We start from the raw sequence: 24719 nt of genomic DNA, 5'->3' as shown, positions 1-24719 counted from the left end.
ATGTAATTATATATGCTACTATAACTATAGAGATATACTTAGACTGAAAGCTGTCAAGTTGGAAACAAAAGAATTTTGCGCATCTATCTATCTGATGTGAGCTATCCCAATTCTAACTGCAATGTGTATTTATTTGTAACATTTGTAAACACGTTTACGTTTATTTTGTCCGAGGCTTTCTGGCTGCAGCATAGGGACGCCTGTGCGAAGCAGGACGTCTTGGTGCGAGTAATTGGTCTTCGAGGAAACGATCTTTGTGTTTTCTCCTCGCTGAGCTGTTCTCGCGGGAACGGCAGCGACGCGCCAAACTAAGAAAACAGAAGCTGCGTTAGTGACAGTGACAGACGAAACGTTTGAAATAACTTCTAAATGCGGCTTCATTCTGAGAATTGTCAAATCCTAGCGGGTTGTTATTAATTGTTGCGGACACCTCGGTAGAAAATGGTGCTGCAGAACAGTGGAAGGTACAGAGCTGACCGCGGACAAAGTGGAGACCAGGAAACCCAGTAAGTAACAATGCAGATTGTGTGGACAACTATGACTAACTGACACCAGCGTCTGCAATTTGTCCTGTCACAAACAAAGAAACCCTCAGCGTGTTTGTTGTGTGCGTCTGAACCAGGGACGATGGATCCTCGATGTCAGCCCTCAAGCGGCTCGAGCGCAGCCAGTTCACGGACGAGATGGACGCTCGCTTCGGTTTCGACAGGATGAAGGAGCCCGGGGAGAAAACGGGCTGGCTGATCAACATGCACCCCGTGAGTAGCCGCGGGGCGAAGTCCAGCTCAAGGGCTGCAGGGGAGGAGCGGACACTCATTTACCCCTCTGCATTTCTAGGCAGAGATCCTGGATGAAGACAAGAGGATGGTCAGTGTTGTGGACTACTACTTCATTCAGGAGGACGGGAGCAGGTTTAAGGTGGGAAAACGCAATTCTGTGACACATGAAGCGACTGAAATAAAGGTGATCGTTCCTGTTCTGATGTGTGTTCTGTGTGCAGGTGGCTCTACCGTTTAAGCCATATTTTTACATTGCCACTAAAAAGGTGAGTGTGTTTCCATTTAGTGAGGTGTAATTTTGTTGAAACACTCTTGGACTAAAGAGGGTCTTACTTCCAGAACTGCGAGAGAGAGGTCATCTCATACTTGTCTAAGAAGTTTCAAGGAAAAGTGGCAAAGCTGGAAACTGTCCCAAAAGAGGACCTAGATCTGGTGAGATGTCCCAAGTAATACATGCTGAAGTGTTGGGTGAAATGATCAGCAGATATTACGCTCAATAAATCTGATCAGTGTTGTCACTCATTGTTAATGTCCCTGTCTTCTCCCCTCAGCCAAACCACCTAGTTGGGCTCAAGAGAAACTACATCAAGCTGTCGTTCAACACCGTCGACGACCTCGTCAAGGTCAAGCGTGAGATTTCCCCCGCGGTGCGAAAGAACAGGGAGAGGGAGCAGTCCAACGACACCTACACCTCCATGTTATCAAGGTACCCATTATTCCAACTGGTTGCTGCTCTGATTTATCAGCCATTTCCCGCTCTCTCTTAAACTGTGAACATCTGTGCATGTGTTTCCAGCGCCTTGTCAGGCGGTCACGTGACCACAGCAGATGACGACGGGATGTCAAAGAGTATCTCGGACCAGTTAGACAACATCGTGGACATGAGAGAGTACGACGTGCCCTATCACGTCCGAGTGTCCATCGACCTGAAGATCCACGTGGTAAAGAGAGATCTGTCATTTCGTTGTCTGAGGCGCCGTTTAGCACTGTTGTGCTCAGAGCTGTGGTCTCTGCTGTCTTCACGTCTTAGGCTCATTGGTACAACGTTCGATACAGAGGCAGCGCTTACCTACCAGAGATCGTACGGAGAGACGACCTCGTGGAGCGACCGGTACGATCATTTGTTGTCCATGTAGTCGCAGAACATCTTTCTACTATAATTACCTTGGAGTGATTTTTCCAAAAACCCCGTTTCACCTTCTTCCAGGATCCAGTTGTTTTGGCGTTTGACATTGAGACGACCAAACTGCCACTAAAATTTCCCGACGCAGAGACTGATCAGATCATGATGATCTCCTACATGATAGATGGGCAGGTGAGTTTTATTTATTAAGAAGTTTACATTATGTATTTAGTGTTTTGGGTTTTTTTTTTTTGTCCTAACTATATTAATGTTTTTAAAGGGATTTCTAATCACGAACAGAGAGATCGTCTCTGAGAACATTGAGGATTTTGAGTTCACTCCCAAACCTGAATACGAAGGGCCGTTTACTATTTTTAATGAGGACAACGAGGTATGTAGCTGCATGATGCCCAATGCATTGTGTATAAAACGTGTGTAACGGTGGTGCTGGGTGGGTTGGTCAGTGTACTGACATGTGGTACGATGACCCGGTTGCAGGCGGCTCTCATTCAGAGGTGGTTTGATCACGTTCAGGAAACGAAGCCAAACATCTTTGTAACGTACAACGGCGACTTCTTCGACTGGTGAGCTGCTGTTTTCGTAATGCGTCAGTGCAGTTTATGCTCTTTTTTTCCCCAGCGTACTGTGATGTGAGTGTTCCATCTCTCTTACTATGTTTCCATTATGTCAAGGCCTTTTGTTGAGACTCGGGCTGGCCTCCATGGACTGAGCATGTACCGGGAGATCGGTTTCCAGAAGGACAGTCAGGGAGAGTACAAGTCCAGTCAAGCCATCCACATGGACTGCTTAAGGTCTGTGTCTGGCACACTTTGAAATGATTACAGTGGGGATGGGAGTACACACGCACCAAGGGGTTTGGCTTAATTGCTTTCCAGCGTCATTTCTCTAACCTGTTCCTCCTCTGCGTCAGATGGGTAAAACGAGACAGCTACCTGCCAGTGGGAAGTCATAACCTGAAGGCAGCAGCAAAGGCTAAATTGGGTTATGACCCAGTAGAGCTGGACCCAGAGGACATGAGCCGCATGGCAACTGAAGAACCGCAGGTACAGAGATTAATTTCAAGTGTCTGCAGCAAATGAGATGTTTTAACAAAAGAAGCACTCTTGTTGACTTTTACCTTTTTTCTCTATTCCTGCAGACTTTAGCGACATACTCTGTGTCAGATGCTGTGGCCACTTATTACCTCTACATGAAATATGTTCATCCCTTCATCTTTGCACTGTGCACTATAATCCCCATGGAACCCGATGAGGTTTGTACATACTTGTATTTGCATCAAAGTGAGAACTAAAAGACATATTTTTTTGAGGAAATTCCTCACTTTTTTGAAAGCCGGTTTGAGGGTAAAGATGTGATTTTAGGGTTGAGGTTAGAATTGAGTCTTGGTTCGGATTAGAGCAAGTGTTAGAGGTCTTCTTTTAGCTGTGATGCTTAGGGTAAGGGGCTAGGGAGGGCATTATTTCAGTGTACTTCGATGTAAGTACAAGGATGCGTGTTTAAAACTGGTTTCATCCAAAACTTATAACCTGCGTCTTTAGTCATTAGTGATATTCCTCTGTTGTCAGGTGCTGCGTAAAGGTTCTGGGACTCTGTGCGAAGCCTTGCTCATGGTGCAGGCCTTCCACGCCAACATCGTCTTCCCCAACAAGCAGGAGCAGGTCTTCAACAAACTGACAGACGACGGCCACGTGTTGGACTCCGAGACCTACGTGGGCGGCCACGTGGAGGCGCTTGAGTCCGGAGTGTTCCGCAGTGATATCCCCTGCCGTTTCAAAATGGTGCCACACTCTTAGCGCTTAAATGGAAGTGTTTACTTTTACAGCCTCTTCTGCCCATCACACTATTGCCTTTATTTTGATAGAATCCTGCTGCCTTTGACTTCCTGCTGCAGAGGGTTGAGCAAACAATGCGTCACGCTGTTGAGGAAGAAGAGAAAATCCCTTTGGAGAAAATCACAAATTTTAATGAGGTGTTAATTTATGTTATTAATGTGTTTCAATATTGGGCTTTTTTTTAGAAATCTCACAGTTTCTTTGAGAGTTTTTAAAACATCTCTGGTGTTCTCAGGTTTGTGATGAGATCAAAAAGAAGCTGACGTCCCTGAAAGAGGTTCCAAACAGAATTGAATGCCCTCTCATCTACCATCTGGATGTGGGGGCGATGTACCCCAATATCATTCTCACCAATCGCCTACAGGTAAAATGCAATATTAACACGTGGAAGTAGAAGAACTGTGTCTGAAGAAGCACAATGCTCAGTCATGTATGTTTCTTTCTTATAGCCGTCTGCTATGGTTGATGAGGCCACTTGTGCTGCCTGTGACTTTAACAAACCTGGTGCCGCCTGTCAGAGGAGGATGGCTTGGCAGTGGAGAGGGGAAATCAGTAAGTCAAAATATGAAATGATACAGATGTATGTTATTTCCTGTCACCTGTTATAAAAGTCCTAAGTGATTGTTTGTCAGGCTTCTCAATATGTAGTAAAGTGAGTTATCCCGGTCTGCAGTGCCTGCCAGCCGCAGTGAGTTCCACCGCATCCAGCAGCAACTTGAGTCTGAGAAGTTCCCACCGTTCTTTCCTAACGGTCCGCCTCGAGCCTTTCACACGCTGAACAGAGAGGAGCAGGCCAAGCACGAGAAGAAACGCCTGGCAGGTACTTGGTTCCCCAGTCTTGGTTTTAGTCTAGCTCTTTTGTGATTCACTGTCTATAGCTTGTCCACATGTCTCGTCACAGACTATTGCAAGAAGGCCTATAAGAAGATTCACGTTACCCGGCTGGAGGAGCGAGTCACCACCATCTGTCAGAGAGAAAACTCTTTCTATGTCGACACAGTGAGAGCTTTCAGAGATCGGCGTTATGAATTTAAAGGACTTCACAAGGTACGTTGATTTAAAAAAAAAAAGTTATTCCATTATAATTACAGGTGTGTATTTAACTTTCATTCAAGTCTATTTCTCCTATATACTTACATCCTTTGTTTTTGCTGAAGGTGTGGAAGAAGAAACTGTCGTCGGCGCAGGACAGTGGAGACGCTGCGGAGGTGAAGCGCTGCAAAAACATGGAGATCCTGTACGAGTCTCTACAACTGGCTCACAAGTGCATTCTGAACTCGTTCTATGGTTACGTCATGAGGAAAGGGTAAAGGTCAAGCCCTGCATGTCACAAAGCCTGATCTATAAATGACAGTGTGCCGCAAAGCTGATGCTGCCTGCGTTTCCCTCAGGGCTCGCTGGTACTCCATGGAGATGGCTGGCATCGTGTGCTTCACTGGAGCCAACATCATCACTCAGGCCAGAGAGCTCATCGAACAAATAGGGTGAGAGCCTGTTAAGACTGAGATATGTAGTTACAGAAACATAGAACGTACATCACTTACAGTTAGCCAGACTAACCAAAGCTTTGATGTTGTTACTGGTGAGGCTTGTTTTATTTTACTATAACCTAATATAAACAGGATTTTTCAGACCTGCTTGGTCTATTATATGTTTGATGCTTTGCTATAATGTTTAATCATACATTTAACTCCTGCTCTTCAGGAGGCCCCTGGAGTTGGACACGGATGGAATCTGGTGCGTTCTCCCCAACACCTTCCCTGAGAACTTTGTGGTGAAGACGAGCAATGAGAAGAAGCCCAAGGTGACCATCTCCTACCCAGGAGCCATGCTGAACATTATGGTGAAGGAGGGCTTCACCAATGATCAGTACCACGAGCTGGTCGAACCTGCGTCCCTCACTTACGACATCAGGGCAGAGAACAGCATCTTCTTTGAGGTGGACGGGCCGTACCTGGCGATGATCCTGCCTGCCTCCAAAGAGGAGGGGAAGAAGCTAAAGAAGAGGTGTGGGCTTTTATTTTCTTGAAATAAGTCTAACATTGTATTAATCTATAGAGAACAGGCCGATAATAAACTGAAGGAATTACAAGGTTTTCTCTCCCCCATTTTTTATTTTTAGATATGCTGTGTTTAATGAGGACGGCTCTCTGGCTGAGCTAAAGGGCTTCGAAGTAAAGAGAAGAGGAGAGCTCCAGCTGATTAAGATTTTTCAGTCGTCCGTGTTTGAGGCTTTCCTCAAAGGTACCACTCTGGAGGAGGTCTATGCATCAGTGGCCAAAGTGGCAGATTACTGGCTGGATGTTCTTTACAGCAAGGTAATAAAACAGGCTTTAGTGAGCAACAGGTTTAGTTTTAGTTTGTTTGTTGTGCTTCTGTTTTGATGCATTCATCTCGCTCCTTTTTCTCCAGGCTGCCAACATGCCAGATGCCGAGCTGTTTGACCTGATTTCGGAGAATCGGTCCATGTCCAGGAAGCTCGAGGACTACGGAGAACAGAAGTCCACCTCCATCAGCACAGCCAAGAGACTGGCAGAGTTCCTGGGAGACCAGATGGTGAAGGATGCTGGTCTGAGTTGTCGCTACGTCATCTCCCGAAAACCAGAAGGTTCCCCTGTCACAGAGAGGTGGGACAACAGCTCACACATTTATTAGACAGTGCTATATACATATAAAGTAGCTCAATAATACTGCTGTTCTTAATGTTGGAGGTCATGTTCATAGTGGGACATTTCAACATCATGATGAAAGCTGTGGCAGCGGGACTAAATGAAACGATCCCACATTTGAGTTGCTCTTCCGCTGTCAATTGTAGAGACCGAGCTCTTTGTAATATTACCACAAGTAAATGCCTTGGCTTTCACACTGACTGATGTGTTGTTCCCTATCAGAGCCATTCCTCTCGCCATCTTCCAAGCAGAGCCCAGTGTAAAAAAGCACTTCCTGCGTAAGTGGCTGAAAATGCCCAGCCTGCATGATCTGGACATCCGCTCTGTGAGTGTTTACAGCATACAAACAAAAAGCTTTTAGTATGAGTGTGGTTTTGTGATCTACTGACATGAAAATGCGTGCTTTGGGATTTTCCAGATCCTTGATTGGAGTTATTACATAGAGCGGTTGGGCAGTGCCATCCAGAAAATCATCACCATCCCTGCAGCTCTGCAACAGGTAAAGAAACACACTTCCGGTCTCTCCGTGCAGCCTAAAATGTGCAGATGAACTAATTTTAACGATCATTAGGTAAAGAATCCAGTACCAAGAGTAAGGCATCCAGACTGGCTTCACAAAAAACTCCTGGAAAAAAATGACATTTACAAGCAAAAGAAGATCAGCGAGCTGTTCACCAGCGAGGGCAAAAGACAGGTAGTTTGATCCTCTTCAGTTAGAGTCAGCACCTTGTTGCTTGTGTTCTTCCTCACATGTCCTCCTCTGTTTCAGGTGTCCCATCAGCCTCTTGAACCAGGACAGGCCGCAGACATAGAGGACTTTGGAATGCCTGCCAGACCCCTGCAGCCAGCCATCCCCATCAGCACCAAGCGCAAACGGGCTTCCCAAGGGGAGGACAGCCAGGTGGAGTCTCAGGACGTCGAGCTGACCCAGTCCTGGAGAGAGATCCTGGGACCGCCTCCACCCATGGGGACCACGCGGGTAGGAGAGCAGCAGCAAGCACAGGTTGTACACCTTGTTATGGGCTACGGCTTCAAGAAATGTGTGTTTCCAGGAGGAGCGTCTAGTGTGGCTCCGCTACCATAAGAAAAAATGGGAGCTGCAGCTGAGACAGAGGAAGGAGAGAAAGAAGAGGAGGAGGCTGCTGGATGGCGAAGCTCACCCTGTAGGCGGGGGAGTGATCCGCGATGGTCCCACCACCGGCCTGGGGAGTTTCCTTCGCAGGACAGCGCGCAGCATTCTAGACATGCCGTGGCAAATTGTGCAGGTGCAGTCACATCATCCTCATCATCATCCTCATCCTCAGGTTCTGAAACACTTTCTCGCATCCAAACTAATAATCGGATTTTGCCGTTCTGCCTCTCAGATCGCTGAGACAAGTCACCCTGGTCTGTACAAACTGTGGGCCGTGATTGGAAATGACCTCCACTGCATGAAGCTCAACATACCACGCGTTTTCTATGTCAATCAGAAAGTCCCAAAACAGGAAGAGGGCGCCACATACAAAAAGGTATGTGGGGAACAAAACCTTGCAGTTACAGACGTTTCTATAAAAATATTGAAGCATCTGAATTTTGCTCTTTTTTAATCTTCAGGTGAATCGGATGCTGCCCCGCTCCAATGCGGTCTACTACCTTTACGAGTACAGTGTGCCGGAGGACATGTACCAGGAGCACATCAACGAGATCAACGCTGACCTCTCTGCACCGGACATTGAGGGAGTCTATGAAACACAGGTACCGGACGCTGCCGGTCGATTCATAAAATACTGTGACGGTAGCAGCCAGGTTTGACCCACTCGTGCCCCCTTTGCCTTTTCCTCCGTCAGGTCCCCTTGCTGTTTCGAGCGCTGGTGCAGCTCGGATGCATGTGCATGGTCAATAAGCATGTTGTCAGGGATCTGGCCGGCCGAGAAGCAGACACCTTCGATCTGGAGCATCTGGAGATGAGGTCGCTGGCTCAGTTCAGCTACCTGGAACCTGGTACGATAGTCACGTCAAAGCTGCTAATTAGAGAACTAGGCGAGGTTTGCGTTACTATGTCATGTCTGCTTTTTTCCCCCTCAGGGAGTGTTCGCCACATGTATCTGTATCATCACAGCCAGGGTCACAAGGCTCTTTTTGGCCTCTTCATTCCGTCTCAGCGTAAAGCCAGCGTTTTTGTCCTGGACACAGTAAGAATAGCACGACTTTCATGCCGCAGCCTTCGTCTCTCATGAAGTGTATTACTAGAGATTGTTTGTCTGTCCAACTGTTAGGTTCGAAGCAACCAGATGCCCAATCTGAGTAACCTCTACACCGGTGAGCGCGCTGCTCTGCTGGAGAAGACGACTGAGGACCTCCTGCCTCCGGAGAAACACAACTTCGAGGTCCGCGCCGAGAACGATGTCAAGGCTATTTATCGTGCACTGCAGCGCATGTTGTCAAACTACAAGGTAAGCTCCACTGCTCCTCCTTACAGTAGAGCCTTGATGTCTTGTTCGACAGCATTACCAGAACATCTACTGTAATATAACATGACTAGTTCAGTGAGCGTTTGCCATTTTGTGTCCTGTTCACAGGAGGAGCGTCGGGGCCCCACCCTCATTGCCGTTCAGTCAAACTGGGAGCTGCGGCGTCTGGCAGCAGGGATGCCAGTGCTGGAGGAGTTCCCAGCTGTTCCAGTACATGTGGTCGATGAGATCAGCTATAATGTGCTGGACTGGCAACGCCACGGGGCGCGGCGCATGATCCGACACTACCTCAACCTGGACAGCTGCTTGTCTCAAGCTTTTGATATGGCCAGGTAGGAGCATAACGCTTGAATCCATATTGGAGGCCCAGATTTGTCTAACATGCTGTCTTTGCCTCTGCTTTTTAACTTACCATATTCCTTTTGTGGACTGCATGGTTTTATTGACTTCTTAGGGTTTGACTGTCGCTTTCAGGTATTATCACCTGCCTGTGGGGAACTTGCCTCAGGATGTGTCTATATTTGGTTCTGACTTGTTCCTGGCAAGACACTTACGGAAGCACAACCACCTGCTGTGGCTTTCGCCCACGGCCAGGCCTGACCTCGGAGGAAAAGAGGCTGATGACAGTCGCCTGGTCATGGAAAGTGAGGACAGGCTCTCTGTGGAGATTAATTCACAAGGATGCTATTCCACAGGTAAGTCAGCATCAGGAGTTTACTGGAAACCAAAATGTTTCAGAGCAAGCTAAAGTTTTGAGTTCTCCTGTTTTATTTCAGTCTGCGTGGAGCTGGATTTGCAGAGTCTGGCGGTGAACACGATCCTCCAGTCACATCACGTCAACGACATGGAGGGTGGATCCAGTCTGGGTGTCAGCTTTGATGTCATTCAACAGGCCTCATTGGAGGACATGATGTCGGGAAACCAAGGGGCAAGTGCCCTTGCAAGCTACGATGAGACGGCTCTGTGTTCCAACATATTCAGGTGTGTAGCATTTATGGTGCATTCCCATTGAATCTAATTTTATCTACGTGAGGTGTGTCAGGGGAGACAAAGAGTAGAGCATGGAATTTAGTGTTTTCTTCAATATCTGAGGAAGAAAGTCACATTTTCTATCTAGTGTTTTGCTTGACAAGCTGATTTGTGTTGCATGAGCAGGATCCTGAAGAGCATGGTGGTGGGATGGGTCAGAGAGATCACTCAGTACCACAACGTGTATGCCGACAACCAGGTGATGCACTTCTACCGCTGGCTGCGCTCCCCCAGCTCTCTGCTCTATGACCCAGCGCTGCACCGCACTCTGCTCAACATGATGAAGAAAGTCTTCTTACAGTGAGAGCAACGCAAGACTGCAACGCCAACGTTTAAACCAGGTGTCCTGGGCCGATCTTTCTTCATTACTGTTTTCCTCGTAGGTTGGTTGCCGAGTTCAAACGGCTTGGCTCAACTGTGGTTTACGGAAACTTCAACAGAATCATCCTGTGTACCAAGAAACGACGGATAGATGATGCCATTGGCTACGTCGAATACATCACAAACAGGTCGGCATGTTGACCTGCTACAAATCCTTGAACTTTCGTCCTCCCTTAGAGATCTTTGATTTTACCTAAAGTTTTGTATAAGCCATACAATAAATGCAATGAATGAAAAAGGTGCTGTGTAAACAGACTGTCAGTAAAACTCACAAAAACATTAGGTTGTTCTGATGTGGCATTGTGGTCTCCATCTTAAATCAGTCTAAAGTCATTATTGCTGGTAAGAATCCATTAAACTAATGTGAGGAAAAAGAGTATTCTGACTTTAGGCCAATATACAGTAAAAATATTGAACAATATTGTGAAAACCTCTGACCTTATGAACCAAAACAGCGCCTTCAAATTTTTAAATGAATGATAATTTACTTTGAATATTTCCGTTTGTCCTCTTCAAGCATACACACCAGGGAAATCTTCCACTCGTTATCGATCTCATTCTCCCGGTGCTGGGAGTTCCTGCTGTGGATGGACCCAGCCAACTATGGTGGTGTAAAGGGCAAACTGCCCTCCAGCCTTTTGTATGGAGAGGTACTCCACACTGGAACAGTTCATTTAGTTTAACCAAACTGTAGACCAACACTGAGCTTCTGTGGTTGTTGTTTTTTTTTAGGAAGGAGCTAAACAGAACAAAAACAGACACGGGGAGGAAGATGGAAGTGAGGATGAAGAGGAGGAAGCAGATGCTGAGGAAGATGATGGTGATAAGGGGGCAGATGAAGTAGAGGAGCTGATTGAGAGCAACTGGAACATCATGCAGTACCTCCCTCAAACGGCCTCCTGCCAGAATTACTTTCTAATGATTGTGTCAGGTAAATTGAAAAAAAACACACACAAAGCAAATTGTCATGTCTTTTTATTTCTTTCTAACCTCAAACACATTTCCTCTTTAGCCTACATTGCAGCGGTTTACCACAGCATGAAAGAGGAGTTGAGACGTAACGTGCCTGGGGCAACTCCAGTCAAAAGACGTGGAGGCAGCCAGGCTACCCAGCAGGCAGTGGGGGACTTAAGTGCCCTTCCTGGTAAGCTGCTGTTTCACTGCTTCATATCACCACAGGCTTTTTTAACTTACACCTGTGCGTGGAGGCTTTTAGTCCTATTGAGGTATTATTGCTCTTTTTCTAATGAGATGTAATGTTTTTAAAACTGTCCCTCCCTCGCAGGAATGATCTCCTTCTCCCAGGAGTATGTGTCCAATGAGCTCACACAGAACTTTTTCACCATCACACAAAAAATCCAGAAGAAGGTGACCGGCACCAGGAATGTGACGCAGCCCTCTGAGATGTTCCCCGTCCTGCCTGGGTCACACCTGCCTCTCCACAACCCAGCACTGGAGTTTATTAAATATGTCTGCCAGGTACATGTATATGATCGCATGCCAAGTTATTAGTAATAAACATCAGTGACTACAATTGTTTTCTTTCTCACACTAATCACTTTTGTCAGGATTTGCAGCTGATGAACCTGTTCTTGACATTTCAAACCCTCCTCTCTCACTTCAGGTGCTTTCGCTGGATGCCAACATAGTGAACCAGGTGAACAAACTAAAGCGAGACCTCCTGCGTCTTGTGGACGTAGGAGAGTTTTCTGAGGATGCCCAGTTTCGTGACCCGTGTAACTCGTACATCCTGCCTGAAGTCATCTGCCACCACTGCAATTTCTGCCGTGACCTTGACCTTTGCAAGGACCCATCTGTGGCACAGGTACAAGCCGAGCGAGAGGAGAGCAGAACCTGATCAGAGCACTGGTGGTTGCTGTTTGATGCGGCCTTTTTAAATAAGACCTTTAAACGGCTTTATCTGTTCATGTCTACGTCTAAATGTGAAAACCGCTTCTGTTCTTAGGATGGATCTGTGTTGCCTCAGTGGTTTTGCTCTAACTGCCAGGCCCAGTATGAGACTGAGTCTATTGAGATGGCTCTGGTTGAAGCCCTGCAGAAGAAGTTGATGAGCTACACACTGCAGGACCTAGTGAGTCCAAAATGTCAAATAGGAAGACGAAAGTAGGACACGCAGTAAAAGCAAACCTTCTTCTGAGCAATATTTAGTTTATTATCAGTATCACCTAGGAGGAAATTAACTACAGTAACTGGTTGCTATGATATAGTTAATTGCCACAATTACTGTACCCGTGTTCATCTCAACATAATGTCTCCCTTGCTTGTAGGTCTGTGCCAAATGTAAAGGGGTGAAGGAAGCGAACATGCCCCTCTACTGTGGATGTGCCGGAGACTTTGACCTCACTTTCTCAGCCAAGGTTTCTATTGATTATGTGACATGTCTTTGTTTGAATCTGTTCTCCTCTCATATATATGTCCTGTGTTTTCCTGTGTGAAGACCTTCTCTGAGCAGATTGCAGTGTTTCGGAACATAGCATCCCACTACAACATGAGGTTCCTGGAGCAGACCATTGAGTGGCTGCTCGTCATGAGTCCACAGATCAGCCGGAGTTCTCGCTAGAAGTCACCACCGCCACAGAGGTCCAACACTCATCCAGCATTATTTCTGTTAATGACCTACTGGGTGTTGGGATTTGTGATTGTGCCATATTAAATTTTGTAAGTTTATGAATGTCTACTTTTTACTGTTAATAAATATTTTTTTAAATGTAACTGAGCTTGGTCTGGATCCTTTCTTTTATAACAATTAAAGTTACCATCTGTGTACATATTGTGCTTACTGTCTGTTTTTTGGGGGGCTTGTTTTCTTCATTCACCCTTTCATTTGCTGTTTGCATAAAAATGTACTGTAATAGCCTCCTGTTTACATCTGAGAGTTTGAATATTTTAGCTAGCGGAGTATTTTAGTGGTCTTACAGGGTGCTCAGGGAAGCGCGGCTTCCAATAACCCTAACTTGTGCTGCACCTCCATCATTTTAACCTCGTTGCCCATCTCATGACTCACTTTGCCTGCTCATCTCCCAGACGAATAATCACATTTCAGACTGGCTCAGGCACAATTAGGTTGGCTCTCTAGAGCTTCTCACTGACACAGGCTCCTTTTGTCGACTGACAAAAGGAGGAAAGAAAGCTGTGAGGCTACAGCACTACAGTTCTTTAGCTTCTAATCTTCTAATCAAACAGCAAATCTAGCAAAATACTAAAACAACCACTGTCTTGACTAATATGTTATTTCGTCTCTCAGTGTCAACACTGTTTCTTAACTGGAACGGTCCATTGTGCATCCATCATCTCAGGTATCGGCCCATTACGCTGGAGTCTCAAATCTTTCTTAACCGCTGACGTTTGTAGTGCTCTCAGGCGTCCAGATGGATTCACACTTCCCCCACAACCTTGTTAGAGGAACCATTTTATGGGAAATGTGTGCGTTATTTGATTACTAATCCAACGCTCTGCTCATTTGTCTCCTTGTGGTTTCCTCCTGCATCGTCTCAGGTTGAGATAAACAAGATGAGTCACAGCATCTTTAAACACGGTGCAGGGTTGTAATAATGCAGATTTTACAAAGGCACCAGCAGCATAATGCGTCTGGCATTTAGGTTAAATGGATACAGCACACGGGGACACTTTCAATGGTTTGTAAATACGTTTGTCATGATGCTGACGAGTATGTTTTGCTATAAACAAATTAGTTTGGATTAGCTAGAATTTAAGAAGAGTGATCCATCTTTCTTGCTGCCTGTCCCTGTCCGTTTCCTTCCATCCAGCAGCAGCACAGCACAGGCGCTGGTCTGTCACTGAGCTGTTGCACCTGAGAAGTGCCTCAGATGTGCCACGGTCATCGGATGGATTAGAGTCTTCATACTCTCACCGATTACCGAGGCAGCATCACAGTGGGACGCCGTCCGACAGGTCTGAGTGGTTTGAGCCGAAGCTGCTCATGTAGCTCAGCTCTGTGGACTTGGGCACTGGAGGTTCTTTGGCAATCTGTGGAGATCAAATGCCAAACTTATTATGTGGTAGTTACTTCTGGAATAATTTACTAACTTCATTTGTCTTTTTGAAAATTAAGCCTTATTGAGTTCATTCTACCGGATACAAAACCTGTTATCAGTAAGACACAATTTACTCACTTCATCAAACTTTCTCTCACTGTAAACTTCATTCTTGTCAATAAACGTCAGCATGATCCAGTCACAGATAATGGTACACTAGAAATCAAATTCAAAGATCACAAGTTGTCACTTTAAACCAATTCAGGTTTCCTTTAGCCCAAAAATACCAGTGTTTAACAGAAGATAATTTAATATTAGAGTAACAGATAAAGCTCACAATCCCAACTGAGGTCATGGCGGTGACTGTGCTGATGATGGTTGGGATGGGACTAAATTTTCCAGCCTGCAAATAAGAATATGAATACCACACTATCAGTGAGCCCATAATAACTTGTAGTAGTGATGGTTTTTACACTTACATGTCCATGAACTATGACATCCAGACGCATGCCATAGGCCTTGATGAGGGTCCGAGACTCGACTCCATCCTTACTGTAATATTTGGCAAACCTGTACAATCACATAGAAATCACAAACTGGGAACCACAGTTCTACTGAACAATTCTAAACAACTGCGTGTGTTTGGTGTCTCACCTGTAATAGTAGCCAGAGTTGGCCTGATCCTTTCGGAGGTCAAGCCGACGGAAGGCGTACGTAGGTTTGCAGTTTGAAGGGTCCAGGTCCAGGTTGCAGTTCCAGTTGATGAAAACCCCAATCACTCCCCCCTGAGACCAACGAGCGCAGATATCAGGACAAGTGTTACTGTAAAATCATAGCTGAAGTAGGAGCTATTCCTAAAACACCAGCGCTTGTTACTGTGCGTATGAAGACTTATGTTTTAACCATGTGCTAATGTTTTTGTAATTAGAAGTATTTATAACTCATCTGTGTCTCATATTTTCATACTCACAGTTTTGCAGAGCTCACTGAAGTTCTCCCTCGCTTGATCTGCAATGAAGCCCAAACGGAAGTTGGGGCAGTAGGGCTCCTTCTCCTCGTGGTAATGACACTTATTGAGGTATTTATGCAGGTTACGTTTATTAGAAGCATCCTTGATATTCCCCCTGCCAACGACACCAACGGCACCTCTCCTGAGTCTGTGCAGTTTATAGACGAGCTTCCAGTGTGTGTGTGAGTGTGTGTGTGTGTGTGTGTGTGTGTGTGTGTGTGTGTGTGTGTGTGTCTGCATGTCTTTGTGTACCTCAGTACTTTAAACTTGGGAAAGTGGATGGAGTTCCTGATGAACACTGTGAAGTTAATGGCCTCCACCAAAGCTGTTTCTCTGTGGAACACATCAGATAATAATCAGAGTAGCTCGTCTTGTTCAGCTGCTCTCTCATATATGTCGAGTTGCTATAGCAACCACTACAGTGTTGCTCTTCGGATTGTCAAGTAGTGATTTTTAGCAATTTATCTGTCTGTATGACGCTAATGTGGCTAATGTGACGGTCCATTTAACTTTGACCTTAATGTGAACTGAAGATTTACCTTTAGCTTCAGGCTTCTGAGACAATTTTAGTAATTAGTTACTTAAATAGCTTTAATGCCTTTGGTCTAACCAGGGATGCATAAGCAGAAGGACAAAATGGGCAGAGACCAGGGTTACCAAGAAGTAATGTCCAGTTAATGTTTATTTATCCTTGAAGTAAAAGGACCAAAAGTTGATATGTGCAGTCACTTCAATGACACATTTCAGGAAAGTAATTAATGCCTCAGGTTTTAAATGCCATGTTAGTTCATTTTAGGCTTAAATTTAAAACCACACCACAAATAATCATTAGTGTATTTAGGGTATCGTAGGGTTGTTTCCTCATCCATCTTTTCCTGCAGACATTTTGTTTTGTGACTCTCGGGTCATAAACCACTATGTTATAATGCCTTTTTTTTTTTTTACTTCATCACTTTTATAGCTGCTTCACAGGATTGTGCATCACCTGCCTTACCGTACTGCTGCATACTCCTCGATAGGACACCACGTTTGGATCTCACAGGTTTTAAAGGTGTGGTTGTAGTACGGAACACATCGGCCAGTTCTTCTTCCTGTAAGAAGATATAAGATAAAAATCTGCCAAAACTCAGGCAAATTCTGTGAGAACTGAAACAGTACCGTGGCCGTCAAAGTTAACCTCGCCTTGGACACAGTCAGAGTCAGTCGTACAGTTGACATTGTCAACGTTGAAAGACTGAAATAAAATAAAACAAATATTCTGACTTCTTTGCAACTTATAGTTCATAATTGTGTAGTTGTGTTTTTGTTGTGCTCCCACCTCAGCGCAAGTGCCCTGTGTCTGGTTATACGTGACTTCCCTCCTCAGGATTGTACTAATAACGTCACCACCCTGTAAAAACATGACAAGTAATACTCAGCTGCGTGTACTGCAGCACGATGCTGATGTGGTAGGAGAACGTCTCTTGTTTTACTGCAGCTGTGTTCTCCTCCTACCTCTGAGGGTTGAGCATACTCCACCATGTCCAGGATGTCATCTCCGTGAGCTGCTATTCCTTTCATGAGAGTGTAAACTGAACTCTCAGGGCGGTTTTCACTCTCCTGATATGCTTTCTGACTTATAAAGACATACCTTTGGAAAGATCAAACAGACAGAAGCAATAACTAAACATTTTTTGTTTGACTTTTGATGTTAGCCTGAGTCTGTTAATCCCTTTGAGCTGAAGCCAAGAAAATAAGAAAAGACAAAACTACAAAACATAAAGTCACCGAAGATCTAAAACAAAAACATTTTTTATATTATTGAACATTTTTTACATTTTAAAATGTAATATTTTGCTGCAAGTCATAAAGAAACAATGCTTAAAATAAATGTTTTAAATTTTCATAAAGTCTTACCAGATGAAATAGGTGATCACAAGAAACTGAACAGCTCTGTAAATGACTCCCAAAGTTCTGTTTTTAACCACCATCACCTTTGGGGTCTCGTAGTCCCAGAAACCCAGAAAATAGTCCTTTAGAAACTCACGTAGCCCCATAGCGAACTTATAAAATGCTTCACACATGTCCTCAGATGCAGTTTTTTCTATGCTATCTCTTTGTTTTTCAGACTGTGTAAATATATATATTTCCAAATCTCTGCTCCTACTCAGCTCCTAGTTTGCATCTCCCTCAAGCATCCCTGACATCAATGAGAGTCAGGAAGATGGAAAGGGGGTGGGGTTCAGATGGACTTGACTCATGCATAGTACATTCTGATTTGTGTTTGGATTTATTATTATGTTAAATCTGATTAAACTGATCTGCACAGAAAGCTATGCTCATACATAGGTTGAAAATCTTTGTACTTTTCTCGTTTTGTCAAAGGATTCAAATTGTCAATTTTGCAGAAATACTGTATGCAATCGCGCATAATACACATAATGTTTTCTCAATTAGTGCAATGTGCTAATATACTTTATTTATTAATTATTATGATTGATTGTTTTGCTTTTATTTTTACACAGGCAGACACAGGCCAGCTTTGGGACCTGCTTCCTGCGGGTCTCCTCTGCGCATGTCCAACGACACGTGCATCGGCCGTGAGGTTGTGGCTAGTTTTGTGTACATATGTCAAGTGCTTAATTTGTATCTATTTACATTTACAGAAGGTTGTGATATCCTATCAAATGGGAGGACTTCAAAAGAAAAAGGTAGGAGTTGATGTCAGGCTAATATCAGACTTAGATACGTTAACACCGATGGCGATTTGGTAAGCTAAGCTAACTTAGCCAACCAAGCTAGCTGAAGTACGTTATTCTCAAACCATGAACCCTTTTTGGTACAATTGAGCGTACGGAGGCTGATCTTTTTCACAACAAAAGCTCGAAATAAAACTGTTTGTTTATGCTTCGTGTGATCTTTTGCAGTTTGAGAGGGGCTCAGCCACCAGCTACATCACAAGAAATAAAGCTCGGAAGAAGTTACAACTAAGCCTCCCAGATTTCAGGTAACACTGCTGTGTTGAGAGATAGCTAAGCTAAACGGACACTTATTATGTTTTACTAATGTAAAACTTTTGAATCAACTAACGGTTCTGGTTTTCTTTTGTCAGGCGTCTCTGTATCCTAAAGGGCATCTACCCTCATGAGCCCAAACACAAGAAGAAGGTCAACAAAGGTTCCACAGCACCAAGAACCTTCTACCTGGTCAAAGACATCCGCTTTCTCTTGCATGAACCGATTGTTGGCAAATTCAGAGAGTACAAGGTATACAGGCATATTTTACCGGTACTATGTTATCAGATCAAACTGTTGTGTGAACACTTAGCACATGTTGGCATAAGTCTCATGGCATATGCATCAATTTCAAATGATCAGTTTATGTATATGGCACCAATTCACATTCACACAGGTTAAATATAGGCACTTTACAAAGTAAGGGTTAAGACCTTACAGAATGCAAAATAGAAGAAGAAGAATCCTCCAGCAGAACCAGGCTCAGGGTGCACAAAAGGACGAATGTAAACTCCATGTTAAAGGGCTTTGAGTACCACTATAGAGAAAAGTGTTATACAAGTGCGGGACCATTTACCATTTCTGTGTTGTCTGGTTGGAGTGAGGAAATATAGAAGAGATAAAAGGGGCAAAGAACAACAACAGGCAGTAAACATAGCATAGGCACGGCAGTTGGGCCAGCAACTGCACACTGAAGGAATGCAGCTCAGAGGATGACAATACCAGTGGAAAAGTACAGAAACGCAAAGTTAATGACGTGCAATGCAGTGGTTGTATATCAGTGGAGAAGAGGAAAACCAAGGAGCCAGGTGTATCATAAAGGTTTTCCAGCATCTAAAGCTAGGGCAGTTGTGTCTGAATGTCTTTTCCCAAATGTTCTAATTACCTCTATTTTATCAGATATTTGTGCGGAGACTTAAGAAGGCTTATGGAAAGTCTGAATATTCTGATGCACAAAGACTGAAAAGCAACAAGCCTACTTATAAGTTGGACCACATAGTCAAAGAACGGTGAGACATTTTATTATAATCTCAAATTTCAGTCTAGGAAAATGAGCTGACGACTTCTGTTAAAACCACGTGTGGGTTCGGAAGACTGACTGAGTAACTCTAGGAAATGCTTTTAAAAACAAAGGAAAAACAAATGTCTTTTTTAATGTAAAAACATAATGTAACGCCATTTAATTCAATTAGAGACTTAAAGGAACACTTGTATTAAGGTGGCTTACTGTCTTTCTTTTTGCGGCAGGTATCCCACCTTTGTTGATGCTCTTCGTGATATCGATGATGCCCTCTGCATGTGCTTCCTCTTCTCCACCTTTGCCCGAACAGGAAAATGTCACGTGCAGACAATCCAGCTGTGCAGACGACTCACTGTGGAGTGGATGAACTATGTGATCGTATCTCGTGCTCTCAGAAAGGTAAAGGCTGCTTACACTCCCTATCAGACTGCTTTGTTTATTTGACATGAGCATAATTAATCCTGAGCATATTGGTATGAGATAAGTTCATTGACCTCTGTTATCGTGTTTGTTTTTTGATAGGTTTTCCTCTCCATCAAGGGAATATATTACCAGGCTGAGGTGATGGGACAGCTTGTTACATGGCTCGTGCCATACCAGTTCTCCCATGATGTAAGTGCAGAATGATGAAACGTAATCCTTAGTGGCTAATAAACAGGTTGTCACTTTGTTATAATGGGAATACTCCAAGGGGTGACACAGCTCTGTCAATATTTGGCTCATCATAAATTACAAAGCTGTGCTCTGCTCACTTCTCATTGTTACTGTTGTGTTCCCTAAGCTATTGGAGCTTCCATAGGGATTATAACAATACATGTTTGTGCTTATTGTTTTCTTGTCAAAGTTGAAACTCTGTTATACCTTTTGTTTCAGCATCCAACAGATGTTGACTACAGAGTTATGGCAACCTTCACAGAGTTTTACACAACACTCCTTGGGTTTATCAACTTTAAACTCTACCATTCCATAAATCTGGTTTACCCACCTAAGGTACTCTAAACCTTTTTTTCCCCACTGTATTTGTCATTTAATTGCAAATTGTGATTAAACAACTTTTATATTTCATGTAGTTTCAGTGCTAGTGATAATTGTTAGTATTCAATGTCTGGTGGTTAATTCATCAACAGTGAATGATTTCTGTCTCTCATCAGTTACCACACCTTTATTCTGCTAATGTTGTCCTCCTTTTTGCAGCTTGACAGTAAATCTGAGTTGGAGCTAAAGGAGGAGAATGAGGAGGACTATGCTATGGGTTCCGAATGCAGTGTGGAGGTGAGTCCCTTGAACTGTGGGTCTTTAATCATTTAAGTATATTTAGCATAATTGAGAGAATTAGTGGGAAGAAAATCCCATTTTACAAAAAGTGTCATCACAACAGCAATGTGTAGAAAATACTGAGCAGTTTAAAAATTTTATGTGTGTGCCATGACACTGTCCCCACAATACTGTGCTGTAGGGACATTTCCCTTTTATTCAAGCTCAGTGTAGAGATCATACCGGTCTTATTCTAGTAGTCCTTATCAGTTATTTGTAATTCTATATGTAAATAAGAAAATTAGCGGCTGTTGCTATAATCTTGTTTGTTTCTGGTTTTGCAGAAACTTTCAGCTCTGAGTGCCACTCTAGCCCGAGTGGTTTCATCTGCAGAAGAGGAGGAGGCTCAACTTGACCAGTTTCCTGTCGAAGGGGTAAGATGACAAACACCAAGTTAGATCAAAATGCAGAAAACAACATGCAGCGAATTACACCTTGTAACGGTGTGAGACAGGAGGTGAAGGTTGCTAAAGACGAGATGTCTCTTACCCTGGGTAGCTTGTTTTGAAGAGGTTCTCAACTAGAAACACGGTTTTCTCTAGAGACTATCCAGGGAAATTTTTGCCTAGAACCTGAAGGTTCATATTGCAGCCTTAGGCTGTTGTTGTCAGTGATTTCCTGGTCTACTTGTGTAGAGCAGCATTCATACATGTCAGATATATACAATGTAAGGGTGGGTATCTGAATTTTGCAATGTTGATCTACTTCTCTGCTTTCCATGTCCCAGATAACAGGTTGATGGTGGTTTGTACCGCTGTCCAGCTTTGAGAAAATGAATGCAGGCATTAGATAACATAACATAACATAACATAACATAACATAACATAACATAACATAACATAACATAACATAGTAGAAATGAAGTACTAAGTTCCTTAGATCAGTTCCTTGATACGTTTGGTTGAAGTTGATACTGACATTATTTACTAGTCCACCTTTCCTTGAATGAATATTACTGTTTTATTGCTGGCATTTTAAAAATTGCATCACATAATTTCTAGTAGTTTTGGCAGATTTTATGTGTTTCTTTGTTTTAGAGCCCTTTGTGGGTTGAAAAGTGATACTGCTCATTGAGGCATTGTGTGTATTTGTTGGGGACCAGATTTGGTTCATTAACACCCTTAAGCTATCTATCGATCTTAGCCTGGCATTCTTCTTCACAAACAAAGGGGATTCATTCACAAAACCTTCCCAAGTGAAAACTCAAAGTAATCTCTGATAATGAGTGAATACATCTAAAATGTAATTCTGTAATTCACCCATATGAATGTGAAATACTGGAACTTCTTTTTTCTAATTTTCTTCAGGAGGACCTGGAGAAGATGGAGGTACGGGAAAAGGAACAGAAAGAGCTGGAAGATCAAAAAAAGATTTTTGAGGGGCTCAAATTCTTTGTCAACAGAGAAGTGCCCAGAGAGTCACTGGCTTTTGTCATTGGGTGAGTGAAACCTGAAGCAAATCTGATGACCAGAAAGAAAGAAAACCTCTATGAAGCTCAAGCGAAGCTCTCTGCTCTTCTTTGTTTACTGCTGCTGCCTGTTAGGTGTTTTGGCGGCAAGGTTTCTTGGGACAAGTCTGTAGCCATTGGGAGCACATATGAGGAGACAGATGAGACCATTACACATCAAATTGTTGACAGACCCAACATAGACAAGCGGTACCTCAACAGGTAAGTTGATTTAAATTTTTGAAGTAAATTTTCTCGGTTTTTATTTCTTTGTCATTTTATTCAGATTTTCTTAATCAAAAATTATAGGAATTACATTACAAAATCTTTTTACAAACTTATTTCAGTTTGATGGCAACCAGCTTTTTGTGTTTGGCTGACCCTGTTTTGTCTTTTGTTTTTTTTCCCTGCCAATACTCTAATGAGGACCCCCTTGAATAGATTATGCTTCTCATGTGGTTTTCCGCTAATTAAAAACAGTCATGAGTGCCATCCTCATTTTAATGAATGAAACGGGTTTTGTCATAAGAGACTATTTAAGCTTGCCTTGTTGTGCAGGTACTACATTCAGCCCCAGTGGGTTTATGATTGCATCAATGCCAAAATCCTCCTGCCAGTGGAGGACTACTTCCTTGGTGTGACTCTTCCGCCTCACCTCTCTCCATTTGTGGAGGAGAAAGATGGCGACTACATTCCACCCGAAAAATTGAAGATCATGGCCTTGCAGCGCGGAGAAACGTCTGGTAAAAGTGCCTTCATTTTTCCACCTAAACTTTTTATACGTTTGAGTTTAGAAACCCTGGACCAAAAGAGGGATTTTGGGATTTAATGAAATTACCCTCATTACACATAGCTGCACTACATAATGGTATTTCTCTAAATAACTGCACAAGTAATAAATTGGAGTCTTAATTAGTTTTGTGTGTATGTGTGTGTGTATATATCTAATCTACATCTATATATATATATATATATATATATATATATATATAAAAAAACCTCCCTTCTCACCCTACGCGGGTGGTCTCAGATATAGATATAGCTATATATATAGATATAGCTATATATATATCTATATAGCTATATATATATCTATATAGCTATATATATATCTATATATATATCTATATATATCTATATATATCTATATATATATATATATATAGATAGATATATAGATATATAGATATATATATATATATATATATATATATATATATATATTATATTTAAGACTAACTTTAAATTTCTTTAATTTCTACAATTTATAATTTCTTTTTTTAAAATATAGCCCAACAAGAGGAAGAGGAGGAAGATGATGATGAGGAGGAGGAGGAGGAGGAGGGTGTGGATGCAGAGGACAATGATGATGATGACGACGAAGATGCAGATGAGAATAATCTTAAGAAGATGGAAGAGCAAAGATCCCAGGGCAAAGTAGGATATTTAGTTTTACACCCAATTTCCTCTTTAAAAAAGAAAAACTAAATTGACTAAAACCTTAATTGACTTGTGCGTCTTTTATTTAGTCTTTGAACGTAACAGTGACGCCCGGAAAAGTGAAAGTCCAGAACCGGGAGCGCTTGGAGCAGTCGGAGAAAGCAGAGGAGAAACGTCTTGCCATTATGATGATGAAGAAGAGAGAGAAGTACCTGTACGACAAGATCATGTTTGGAAAGAAGCGAAAAATCAGAGAGGTTTGTGCCATGTTTTTATCGAGCGTGGATTCACGTGTAGATTAGACTGTTTGCTTAATTCTGCCAAAAGATAACTTGGTAAACCATTGCATTTGTCATTGAATGCTTTCATCGTTCATCGATGCATCTTATCTCAGGCTGAAAATGTTTAATGCTATTGTGTGTTGAGTGAGAGCGACCAACTGCTGACCCCTAAAAGCTGGTGTAGAGCATTCATTGCATTAATTTTCTCCCCACAGGCTAACAAGCTCGCTGCCAAGAGGAAAGCCTACGACGATTCTGAAAAAGCCAAGAAGAAAAAAGCCAGAAAGTAACTGGTCCCATGCAGATTTGTGTCAAATCTACAGTGCACCGCAGGTTGACGTGTCCCTGTGTGAGGTTTGCTGCACCATAATGGTGGTGGCATTGATGACTGCGTATTTAGAGCTAAAAAGCAGGCTGTAATTTGTGGTGTAAAAGTAACTCTTTATTTTGTTTCTATAAACTCTTCTGTATTTCAAAGTGTTTGTTTCACCCAATTTTAAATGTGCTCAATCTTAAAATAAAAACATTATTAAGTCCTGTGATCGTTCAATGGATAGAGTTGAGCTGTTGCACCAGTATTAGTGATGCTTCAAAACAGTTTTTTTGATAACCTTTCCATCATTTGTGGATCAGAACATGTTTTAACAGTGGATTGTTCCCCACATGATGAAAGAGAATGTTCAGTGGGCTGAGGCTGAGGTCATCTTATGGCTGTCATATTATCATGGCATATTAGTCCACCCAGCACTGGGTCTTAAACACGCCCGTCCAGTGACGCGCTGCTTCGATCTTGGGCCAAAAGGCCGGGCGGCTCGCCCTGCCGCCTGTGTTCATCAGCATTCCAGTCGTGCCCACCCAGTCCTGCTCGCGTCCTGTCACTCTGCGTGCACACAGGCAAGGACACGCCCTGCTAA

The 24719-nt window shown here is 43.2% G+C and overlaps 3 protein-coding genes across 3 annotated transcripts; 2 read left to right on the top strand and 1 right to left on the bottom strand.

Moving 5' to 3' along the window:
* The first annotated feature begins 191 nt into the window (after window positions 1–191).
* Window positions 192–13013, top strand: pole (polymerase (DNA directed), epsilon). Its single transcript, XM_029163664.3, has 48 exons — window positions 192–506; window positions 623–758; window positions 838–918; window positions 1001–1045; window positions 1119–1211; window positions 1331–1485; window positions 1576–1720; window positions 1810–1890; window positions 1987–2094; window positions 2183–2293; window positions 2401–2486; window positions 2595–2714; window positions 2834–2966; window positions 3062–3175; window positions 3489–3701; window positions 3785–3892; window positions 3991–4119; window positions 4205–4307; window positions 4429–4575; window positions 4657–4802; window positions 4913–5061; window positions 5147–5239; window positions 5460–5762; window positions 5878–6073; window positions 6168–6382; window positions 6647–6749; window positions 6843–6923; window positions 6996–7118; window positions 7194–7403; window positions 7477–7689; window positions 7789–7932; window positions 8018–8158; window positions 8251–8404; window positions 8489–8595; window positions 8680–8856; window positions 8983–9206; window positions 9349–9569; window positions 9651–9855; window positions 10030–10203; window positions 10287–10412; window positions 10802–10934; window positions 11017–11215; window positions 11297–11428; window positions 11570–11763; window positions 11909–12109; window positions 12251–12376; window positions 12573–12662; window positions 12743–13013. Exons 1-48 carry the CDS (start codon window positions 442–444, stop codon window positions 12863–12865), a joined length of 6876 nt encoding a protein of 2291 aa, XP_029019497.1. The 5' UTR covers window positions 192–441; the 3' UTR covers window positions 12866–13013.
* p2rx2 (purinergic receptor P2X, ligand-gated ion channel, 2) lies at window positions 12434–17719 on the bottom strand. The gene is made up of 12 exons (XM_029163665.3): window positions 17206–17719; window positions 16804–16939; window positions 16628–16699; window positions 16468–16543; window positions 16304–16400; window positions 15562–15642; window positions 15271–15424; window positions 14955–15085; window positions 14780–14870; window positions 14638–14703; window positions 14439–14516; window positions 12434–14292 (listed from the first exon to the last, which is right to left on the bottom strand). The coding sequence occupies exons 1-12, from the start codon at window positions 17370–17372 to the stop codon at window positions 14194–14196; spliced, it is 1248 nt and encodes a 415-aa protein (XP_029019498.1). The 5' UTR covers window positions 17373–17719; the 3' UTR covers window positions 12434–14193.
* Window positions 17720–17835: 116 nt separating this feature from the next.
* pes (pescadillo) lies at window positions 17836–24342 on the top strand. The gene is made up of 15 exons (XM_029162502.3): window positions 17836–17999; window positions 18216–18295; window positions 18401–18554; window positions 19203–19312; window positions 19551–19722; window positions 19846–19935; window positions 20197–20313; window positions 20518–20595; window positions 20922–21011; window positions 21945–22075; window positions 22181–22306; window positions 22643–22827; window positions 23376–23521; window positions 23614–23781; window positions 24021–24342. The coding sequence occupies exons 1-15, from the start codon at window positions 17976–17978 to the stop codon at window positions 24093–24095; spliced, it is 1746 nt and encodes a 581-aa protein (XP_029018335.1). The 5' UTR covers window positions 17836–17975; the 3' UTR covers window positions 24096–24342.
* Window positions 24343–24719: the final 377 nt, after the last annotated feature.

This window comes from Betta splendens, chromosome 9, assembly GCF_900634795.4.
Source record: "Betta splendens chromosome 9, fBetSpl5.4, whole genome shotgun sequence".
NCBI lineage: Eukaryota > Metazoa > Chordata > Actinopteri > Anabantiformes > Osphronemidae > Betta > Betta splendens.
The sequence above is the reverse complement of the archived record's forward strand: the minus strand, read 5'-3'. Positions and strand labels throughout refer to the sequence as shown.

Excerpts from the sequence above, each read along its gene's own strand:
- pole (XM_029163664.3), top strand. The coding sequence starts at position 442 with ATGGTGCTGCAGAACAGTGGAAGGTACAGAGCTGACCGCGGACAAAGT. Across the intron at positions 1,212-1,330 it reads CAAAAGAGGACCTAGATCTG|CCAAACCACCTAGTTGGGCT; the intron begins GTGAGATGTCCC and ends TTCTCCCCTCAG. Across the intron at positions 8,405-8,488 it reads GTTCAGCTACCTGGAACCTG|GGAGTGTTCGCCACATGTAT; the intron begins GTACGATAGTCA and ends TTTCCCCCTCAG.
- p2rx2 (XM_029163665.3), bottom strand. The coding sequence starts at position 17,372 with ATGTGTGAAGCATTTTATAAGTTCGCTATGGGGCTACGTGAGTTTCTA. Across the intron at positions 15,086-15,270 it reads TCAGTGAGCTCTGCAAAACT|GGGGGAGTGATTGGGGTTTT; the intron begins GTGAGTATGAAA and ends CGTTGGTCTCAG. Across the intron at positions 14,517-14,637 it reads CCATGACCTCAGTTGGGATT|TGTACCATTATCTGTGACTG; the intron begins GTGAGCTTTATC and ends TTTGATTTCTAG.
- pes (XM_029162502.3), top strand. The coding sequence starts at position 17,976 with ATGGGAGGACTTCAAAAGAAAAAG. Across the intron at positions 19,936-20,196 it reads CATACCAGTTCTCCCATGAT|CATCCAACAGATGTTGACTA; the intron begins GTAAGTGCAGAA and ends CTTTTGTTTCAG. Across the intron at positions 22,828-23,375 it reads GCAGCGCGGAGAAACGTCTG|CCCAACAAGAGGAAGAGGAG; the intron begins GTAAAAGTGCCT and ends TTTAAAATATAG.